The following is a 10,687-nucleotide window of genomic DNA, read 5'->3' on the forward strand; positions in this document are numbered from 1 at the left end:
ATATCTGGGCACTGTGTGTATTATCTGGGCACTGTGTGTATTATCTGGGCACTGTGTGTAACATCTGGGCACTGTGTGTAACATCTGGGCACTGTTTGTACTATCTGGGCTCTGTGTGTGTTATGTGGGCATGGTGTGTATTATTTGGACACAATGTGTATACTGGCTTTATTCTTTATTGTATGAATTATATAATATTTACAAGGAACACATGAGAAAAAAAATCACAATTTTATTGACATGTCTTCTTTGAACATTTGCTTTTTTAATATTTTTATTTTTTACTTATCATTTGTCATCACCAGTAATAGATATCAGTGACAGAGAATTTGGTATAGAAGACACGGCCACATATCATATTGGCGTCCACCTCTAGCTATTTCTACATATTGTGCAATCTTCAGATTCCATCACATAGTTAATCCAGGCAAGATACTTGCAAACTTTGGTGTAGACTCCGGGTTTATTGGGTTGTCCACAGGTTGGATCTCCCCATGAAATGATTCCACATAAGCAGGACCCACAAACCAGAGGACCCCCAGAATCTCCCTGTATGATGCAAGAAAGAATGATTGTTTGCAGAAGTTCATTATGATCTGACAGCAATAATGGACAATCTGGTCTAAATGCTGGGCATTCAAAGGGAAAAGTATTCAGGCTCAGGAGTTTGCTATAATGATTACTATGTACAGCTTATCGTCATGTTTATAGATATATAGAACAAGGATGCTGTTCAATTCAACGCCCAAATATTACCTGGCAAGAATCCTTCCCTCCTGCAAGGTCTCCGGCACAGAACATGTTCTCAGTAACACTGCCATCTTCATAGAACTGCTGACATTCATCATCAGGAAAAATCGTAACATTGAGACACTGAAGAACATCAGGGTACGTCTCTGATAGGGAGGAAATATTAGGGAGTTATACTCTTGTACATAGGACACCCCCTCCTCCATCAACTTAGTGACTCCAAGCAGCTGGCTCAGAGACATCATATTGATGCTGAGGACAGAGAAGATCTACATAGCACTGGATGGACCAGAACTGACAAGCTAAAGTGATCCCACAGCCCAAGCCTCCCACAGTAGCTAGGATTACAGGTGTGCACATGCTGCGGATTTTTCCGCACGGATTTGCTGCAGTTTAAAATCCGCAGCATGTCAATTCTTTCTGCGGATTCCGCAGCGTTTTGACACCTGTTCCATTGTACAGGTGTCAAAACGCAGGGGAAAACTGCAGGCAAATCCGCAGGTAAAACACAGGTCATTTTACCTGTGGATTTACCTGCAAATCTGTGCAGAAAAATCCACAGCAGAATCTGCAAAGTGTGCACACGACCTTAAAGTAGTTATATTCTTGTACATAGGAGCAGTATATAGTAATTATATTCGTGTATATAGGAGCAGTATTATAGCAGTTATATTTTTGTATATAGGGGGGTATTATAGTAGTTATATTCTTGTACATAGGGGCAGTATTATAGTAGTTATATTCTTGTACATAGGGACAGTATTATAGTAGTTATATTCTTGTACATAGGGACAGTATTATAGTAGTTATATTCTTGTACATAGGGACAGTATTATAGTAGTTATAGTCTTGTACATAGGGAACAGTATTATAGTAGTTATATTCTTGTATAAGGGGCAGTATTATAGTAGTTATATTCTTGTACATAGGGGACAGTATTATAGTAGTTATATTCTTGTACATAGGGGCAGTATTATAGTAGCTATATTCTTGTACATAGGAACAGTATTATAGTCGTTATATTCTTGCACATAGGAGCAGTATTATAGTAGTTATATTCTTGTACATAGTGGTCAGTATTATAATAGTTATTTTCCTGTACACAGGGGCAGTATTATAGTAGTTATATTCTTGTACATAGGGGACAGTATTATAGTAGTTATATTCTTGTACACAGGGGGCAGTATTATAGCAGTTATATTCTTGTACATAGGGGACAGTATTATAGTAGTTATATTCTTGTACACAGGGGGCAGTATTATAGTAGTTATATTCTTGTACATAGGGGACAGTATTATAGTAGTTATATTCTTGTACATAGGGGACAGTATTATAGTAGTTATATTCTTGTACACAGGAGGCAGTATTATAGCAGTTATATTCTTGTACATAGGGGACAGTATTATAGTAGTTATATTCTTGTACACAGGGGGCAGTATTATAGCAGTTATATTCTTGTACATAGGGGACAGTATTATAGTAGTTATATTCTTGTACACAGGGGGCAGTATTATAGCAGTTATATTCTTGTACATAGGGGACAGTATTATAGTAGTTATATTCTTGTACATAGAGGCAGTATTATAGCAGTTATATTCTTGTACATAGAGGCAGTATTACAGTAGTTATATTCTTGTACATAGGAGCAGTATTATAGTAGTTATATTCTTGTACATAGGGACAGTATTATAGTAGTTATATTCTTGTACATAGGAACAGTATTATAGTAGTTATTTTCTTGCACATAGGAGCAGTATTATAGTAGTTATATTCTTGTACATAGGGGGCAGTATTATAGTAGTTATATTCTTGTACATAGGGGGCAGTATTATAGTAGTTATATTCTTGTACATAGGGGCAGTATTATAGTAGTTATATTCTTGTACATAGGGACAGTATTATAGTAGTTATATTCTTGTACATAGGGGTCAGTATTATAATAGTTATTTTCCTGTACACAGGGGCAGTATTATAGTAGTTATATTCTTGTACACAGGGGGCAGTATTATAGTAGTCATTTTCTTGCACAGTTCTTGTGATTGTTCTTGCTGATAATTGCAAACTGTTGATTATCTGTATATTTGTTGTTACCTAGAGGACTGGTAGTTGTTCCCCATCCTGAGATTAGACAGTTGTCACCATGCTTTAGTGATTCAGTGGAGCAGAATGAAATAATGTTCACATAGTCATTAAGTGTAGCTGGTGTTGCCAGCTTCAGGAGCATAATGTCATTGTCGTATGTCGATATGCTGTAGTTCTCATGAGGACATATTTTTTTAGCATACGTAAACTGCTCTGTTCCCTCATCCACGTTCAGATTATGTTTTCCAAGCCGAACCTGAATATTCCTATTAAACAATGAAAACATGACATTAGAAAAGGGAGAAAAGAAATTGGAGGCGCTCCCCTCTGGTGAAATGAATCCCCCCAAAAATATTTTTTAATGCTCAAAGTACTACAAACGTTCAGTGTTTTTCAGTGTTGAGTAATGGAGAGCCAGCATATAGGTAAATATGGCACTTACGGTACATTGCAGTGAGCAGCTGTTAAAACCCAGAATTTGTTTATTAGCACTCCTCCACAAATGAATTTATCAAAATAGTAGAGTGCCACCAGCCAAGGCTGTGAATGAGGGACACATTCCTCTCCTCCTATAATCCGCTCTACGGAATAGCCATGTACTAGTAAAAATACAAAGTAGCACAGATTAGAATAATACGTAGACAGACAAATGTCATTGGTGACTTTAGGGATTGGTATTCATATTTCCTGCTATATAATACCTTAATTTTGCATTCAGCCATCTATATTTCACTCTAGGATACCAGAGAGCTGAGACCCACTTCCTTTTAAAAGGAATCATAACTATAGAGCTCAATTAAATAAACAAGAAATATAATTGACCCCCTTTTCATTCTTGTAGACATTCTGCAGAAAACACAGAGGGTAAATTTCCTACTAATCTGGTCCAAGGAAAGAAGTTTATATACCGTATATTAATTTTACATGTAAGTCAACTTACAATCAAGGAAAGGAAGCATTCAAAAGAAGAGAGGATGCACTTTTATATTTAGTGATCCTAAAAGTTCTATTTAATTTTTAATACTTTAATGAAACAGTGCTTGGAATAGAAACATACACATAATAATGAATAATATTGTGAATGCTTTCCATAAATTTCACCCTAGGATATCAGGGAGCTTATATGAATTTATTAATACATTTTAAGACGTACATTTTCATTTGTATTTTTATCACTTTAACATGAAATTTTCTAGAGTTTTTATACTTTTTTTAAAAAATGTTTTACAATTTTTAAGATCTCTGATGCTGTCTGTCAGTTGAAAAGTTGAAAGTTGTGTGATCATCCCAAAGAGTTAAAGAAGAATTTAAACAAAGTGGAGGACCAGGGTTAGGCAAGGGTGCAGACTGACTGCAGAGGGTAGCTGGTCGGGAACACGACATTTGACTTATTCTCCTTTATAACTCAATAAAAATCCATCATTAAGTGTTGTCATAAAAAAATCTATCTATTTACTCCCTTACATGCAATTCAATAGACATCAGAAAGCTGCTTGTAAAGTGTCAGCGAGCCCGTTGATTCCTCGTCTCCTGGGAATCTAGACAGAGCAAGTACACCACTGAGATGAGGAGGACCCCTGTATGATAATCTTTGGCTTCTTATAATAAATCCCACCACATCCTATATTTCATACCCCATATTCTCACCATCTCACCTGCTGACCCCAGTAGAGCTGCCGCAAGTAGTAGTAACATTTCTGACGACTGAGAATTTTGCACTAGAACTTTCCTATTTAACCAGCGTTTTTGATTAAATGGTGAATTATTAACATTTCCAACTTGTATTTCCAGCTTTTCACATTGACATAACATCCTGTGGACTATAGAAATCAAGATTTTCATTATTAATGTCATGGGCTTTTGAGGATGAGCCAGAAAGAGACTAATGGAGGAATGTCATGCCAGCTTCCCTCCTGCTATGCAAAAAATAACAGAAAAATAGGTAAATTATCAAAAGAGTGACAACCAATTTTCCTATCAAGAAATGAACACAAAATGAACATGAACTTCCCTTTGCCCCACTCATCTTGGTACTAGACACAAGGAATGGTACAACACTGAAAAAGGTTCCCAACACAAGAAAATGAAATCTGTGCTTCACCCTTGGGCACGCTGGGAGTTGAGGATAAGTTATTCCAATTTCTACATTAGGTGCAACTCTGAATTATTTTTAGTGAGACCACTGACCAAATACACTAATCATTGCTGAGCATCAATCAACGTCCGGATAGATAAGGACTAAAATTAACTATTAAGCACTAGGGGAAGGGCAAAAGCTACATTACATCAATGAATTATTGAAATCACATATTAGTTATATTGCTACTTTAATTAAATTCAATGGCTGAATTGCTAACAGCACTCATAGATTATTTTATTCCACCTGCAGCTACATCACTAATACCTGAATAAACATAAGCGGAATTATCTCTCCACGACACAAGTTTACCACCTTTGCTTTTCCCAGGGACTTACTGATACAAGTGTGAGCACATCCAAGGTCCCAGGATACAGATTTGGCACCAGAATTATAAGTAAGATACATAACCTGATAGCTATAAACCCGCAGGAATATATGCCAACAGCAACTTCACAACACAGAGTATCAATAATATTAGTACAAAACATGTGTCAGGAATAGAAAAGATGCACATGATCACTTAACCTGTATCAAAAATGTAAAGGTGTTATTCACTGTATTGATATGATGACATATCTCTAGGATAGGTATCAACATTAGATAGGTGATAGGTGCCGGGTGTTAGACTTTCATCAATCAGATGCTACCATCCTCGGCAGAGAACCTCTTGATTTTGAATGGTCCCTGTTACGCAGCTCTTGGATGATTGCGGTTACAAATTGCAAGACAATATTTGTGTTAATTTAGTAGGATCACTGCTGAGTAGGACAAGGGACTTGATGTTGAGAGCACTGTTGACTTTGAGGGAAGTGATTGCTACAGGAACGTGTGAGAGTCACAGATACTCAGCTACAAACTTAAAATTCTTTCCTCTAATATTAATTTACCTTTGGTGTGAACAAGTATTAACAGTAAACAATTATTGTTTACAGATTTGTACTGACTGCAAAATGATTCTACAAAAATTTGATAAAAAGTCAAAGCAGAGAGGTTTCTTTTATTTATTAAACATACGTAAAGAGTTTTTTTAGTTTATTATTTACACCCTAGGATATCATGGAGCTGAGGATAGATGTGCATTATAGAAAACACACAGCAATAATGGATTTTCAGCTTATTATTTGCACCCTAAGATATAAGGGAGCTGGGGATAGATGTTCTTTATAGAAAACAGACAGTAGTAATACATTTTCAATTTATTAATTACACCCTCAGATATCAGGGAGCTGAGGATAGATGTTCACTATAGAAAACACACAGCAATAATGGATTTTCAGTTTATTATTTACACCCTAAGATATCAGGGAGCTGAGGATAAATGTTCTTTATAGAAAACAGAGAGTAGTAATGAATTTCCAATTATGTACACCCTAGAATATCAGGAATCTGATGATATATGTTCATTAAAGAAACAGAAGTAATGAATTTTCAGTTTATTATTTACACCCTATGATATCAGGAAGGAGATGATATACAGGTGCTTCTCACAAAATTACAATATCATCAAAAAGTTAATTTATTTCAGTTCTTCAATATACAAAAAGTGACACTCATATACAGTATTATATAGAGTAATTAGAAACAGAGTGATATATTTCACATGTTTATTTCTGTTAATGTTGATGATTATATCTTACTGCCAAAGAAAACCCAAAAGTCATTATCTCAGTAAATTAGAATACTTTATAACACCAGCTTGAAAAATGATTTTAAAATCCGAAATGTTGGCCTACTGAAATGTATGTTCAGAAAATGCTCTCAATACTTGGTCACACTGTTGGCCAATCAGAGGACAGCAGCTGATGTCAGTGTACATGCGATTGGGTGCATGGTGGTGACATCAGGTGCATCCCATCGCTTTGATGCTGAAATCAGCTGCCAGCTTCAGAAGACGAAATGGCGTCCCTGATAGAGAGGGAGGAAGGTAGGTGAGCATCATTGTTTATTCTGTTTTTTGTTTTTTCCTTTCTATGCATTTAAAAGTGGCTACTCCAGAATGGGGGCACATATACCAGGATGAAGGGCATATACAAGGATGTGGGAGCATATACCATGATTGGGGACATATACCAGGATGTGGACCTATGCAAGGATTGAGGAACATATACAAGGATGGGGGAGCATATATCAGGATGGGGGCATTTACATGCTTTGGGGGAACATATACCAGGATGGGGGAGCATATACATGGATGGGGGTATACGCATGGATTTGGATTCGGGGAGCATTTGCAAGGATGAAGGATATATACCAGGATGAAGTGCAAATACAAGGATGGGGGAACATATACAAGTATTGTGGGAGTAAATACAAGGATGGGGCATTATATACAAGGATGGGGACATATACAAGGTTGGGGGAGCATATACAAGGATAAAGGCATTATATACAAGGATGGGGGAGTATATATTAAGATAGGGGATCATATACAAGGATGGGGCATTATAGAAGGATGGGGGACCATATACAAGGATGGGGCATCATATACAAGGATGGGGGAGCATATACAAGGATGGGAGAACATATACTAGGATGTGGGAGCATATAGATTATAGATGGATGTGGGGCATATGCATAAATTGGGGGAACATATACATGGATGGGGTCATATATATAGATTGGGGGAGCATATACTAGGATGGGGGCATATACGTTGATTGGCAAGCATATACTAGGGTGAGGGTATATACATTGATTTGGGGGCATATACCAGGATGAGTGGAGCATACACAGAATGGGAAGGAGCTTACACCATGAAGGGGTAGCATATACCAAGATGGGGGAGCATATATTCCAGGGTGAAGGGCATATACCAAGATAGGGGAGCATATACAAGGATTGGGGGAGTAAATACAATGATGGGGCATCATATACAAGGATGGCGATATCATATACAAGGATGGGGGAGCATATGCAAGGTTGGGGGAACATATACAAGAATGGGGGAACATATGCAAGGATGAGGGCATTATATACAAGGATGGGGAGAATATACTAGGATGGGGGAGCATATGCAAGGATGGGGCATCATACACAAGGATGGGGGAGCATATGCGAGGATGGGGGCATTATATACAAGGAGGAGGGAGTATATGCTAGAATGGGGGAGCATATATAAGGATGGGGCATCACATATATGGATGGGGGAGCATATACAAGGATAGGGGAGCATATACAAGGATGGGGCACCATATACCAGGATGGGGAGCATATACAAGGATGGTGGCATATACAAGGATGGGAGAACATATACTAGGATGTGGGAGCATATACATGGATGGGGTCATATACATAGATTGGGGAGCATATACTAGGATGGGGGCATATACATTGATTGGCAAGCATATACTAGCATAGGGGTATATACATTGATTGGGGGCACAAACAAGGATGAGTGGAGCATATACAGGATAGAGAGGAGCATATGCCAGGTTGGGGGAGCATATACAGGATGGGGAGGAGCTTATACAATGATGGGGTAGCAAATATTCCAGGATGAAGGGCATATACCATGATGAACATCATATACCAGGATGAAGGGCATATACCAAGATGGGGTAGCATACAGAAGGATTGAGAAGCATATACAAGGATGGGGGAGAAGATACAAGAATGGGAAAGCAAATACTAGGATGGGGAAGCATGTACAATGATTGAAGTAGCATATACAAGAATGGGGGCATCATATACAATGATAGGGGAGTATATACATGGATAGAGAAGCATATACAAGGATGGGGAGCATATAAAAGGATTGGTGACATATGCAATGATGGGAGAGCATATACTAGGATGGGGGAGCATATACATGGATGGGGAGCATATACATGAATTGGCTGTCATATGCATAGATTGGGGGAGCATATACTAGAATGGGGGCATATAGATTGATTGAGGGCATATATATGGATTGGGGGAGTATATACCAGGAAGGGGAGGAGAGCATATACCAAGATGGGGGGAGCACATACCAGGATGGGAGAGCATTTACTAGGCTGAAGGAGCATGTACATGGATGTGGGGCATTGTTCCACTCTGTATGTTTGCAACCATCAAGCTTATTGTTCCACTCTGTGTGTTTGCAACCATCAAGCTTATTGTGTTAGCATGGGTGTACGCAAGTGCATTCAAAGCCAGCAGCACTCCTTCAGCACCAAAAAAGAAAGCAGCTATTGCTTGTTGCTCCAAGTTGTGTCGATTTATTAAGTACCAGCAAAGAAAAACATCTTTCAACCAAATAATGGCATCTGATGGGCTAGACAACTTTCCATATTTTTCTCTCCAACAGGTATCCTTGAAAAGGACATTATTTGGTTCAAACAGCAGATGTTATATGTTTTTTCTATGCTTAAAAAATGCATACAACTTGGAACAGCAATCAATAGCCTCTGTGTAGGTTATGGGAAGTGCTGCAGCACAACTACTGATAAAGGGCACTTGAGTGTCAGAAACCCATCAGTTTTAACTGTTTTGGATGGATCCACTTGTTTTAACTATGTTCTAATGAAGATATTTCATTTTAGCAGTGGTTGTGCCGAGCCACTTCCCACTTTTTTCTACATGTTTCGCCATGCTTCTCCATAGGGATTCAGCATTCAAAGGCTTTTGTGCTTTCAGCTTCTCATTTCCCAGCAAACATGGTGAGCGCCATCTATTTTAGTCCTTCAACCAATAGCCCCTGTCTTCTTTAGAGCAGGGTTCTCTGTGTGTATGCAACCATCAAGCATGTTGTGCTATGGAGCATTTTTGCCTCCATTTGAACTATTTCTCTTGTGAACAGAACCCCATAAACCCCTTTTACATTGGACTCGATGCACGACACTCCTCCAGTCTTTAATGATCCACTTCCTCAGGCTTGGAGACAATGTAACATAGTAATTAAGGTTGAAGGGAGACTTTAAGTCCATCTAGTTCAACCCATATCCTATCCTAACTTGCCCTAACATGTTGATCCAGAGGAAGGCAAAAAAACCCCATGTGGCAACAGTAAGCTTCACAATGGGGGAAAAAAATTCCTTCCCGACTCAACATACGGCAATCAGACTAGCTCCCTGGATCAACACAATATTAAGGAGACTAGTGTATATACCCTGTAATATTATACTTTTCAAGAAAGGCATCCAGTCCCTTCTTAAATTTTAGTAGTGAATCACTCATTACAACATCATATGGCAGAGAGTTCCATAGTCTCACTGCTCTTACAGTAAAGAATCCGCGTCTGTGAGTATGCTTAAACCTTCTTTCCTCCAGACGTAGAGGATGCCCCCTTGTCCCCGTCACAGGTCTAAGAGTAAAAAGATCATTAGAAAGGTCTTTGTATTGTCCCCACATATATTTATACATTGTAATAAGATCACCCCTAAGCCTTCGATTCTCCAAACTAAATAACCCCAAGTGTAATAACCTGTCTTGGTATTGCAGACCCCCTAGTTCCCTAATAACCTTGGTCGCTCTTCTCTGCACCCGCTCCAGTTCAGCTATGTCTTTCTTATACACCGGAGACCAGAACTGTACACAGTATTCTAAGTGTGGTCGCACTAGTGACTTATATAGAGGTAAAATTATGTTCTCCTCATGAGCATCTATGCCTCTTTTAATGCATCCCATTATTTTATTTGCCTTTGCAGCAGCTGCTTGACTCTGGCCACTAAATGTGAGTTTGTCGTCCACCCATACACCCAGGTCTTTTTCAGTGACTGTTTTGCCCAGTGTTTT

The 10,687-nt window shown here is 38.4% G+C and overlaps 1 protein-coding gene across 1 annotated transcript; it reads right to left on the reverse strand.

Moving 5' to 3' along the window:
* Positions 1 to 210: 210 nt before the first annotated feature.
* On the reverse strand, positions 211 to 4,540 carry LOC141084878 (trypsin-like). Its single transcript, XM_073569834.1, has 5 exons — positions 4,488 to 4,540; positions 3,275 to 3,431; positions 2,842 to 3,098; positions 757 to 896; positions 211 to 549 (listed from the first exon to the last, which is right to left on the reverse strand). Exons 1-5 carry the CDS (start codon positions 4,525 to 4,527, stop codon positions 373 to 375), a joined length of 771 nt encoding a protein of 256 aa, XP_073425935.1. The 5' UTR covers positions 4,528 to 4,540; the 3' UTR covers positions 211 to 372.
* Between the last annotated feature and the right edge of the window lie 6,147 nt (positions 4,541 to 10,687).

The sequence above is a fragment of the Dendrobates tinctorius genome, unplaced genomic scaffold (assembly GCF_039654945.1).
Source record: "Dendrobates tinctorius isolate UK_male_01 unplaced genomic scaffold, ASM3965494v1 ptg000028l, whole genome shotgun sequence".
Taxonomy (NCBI): domain Eukaryota; kingdom Metazoa; phylum Chordata; class Amphibia; order Anura; family Dendrobatidae; genus Dendrobates; species Dendrobates tinctorius.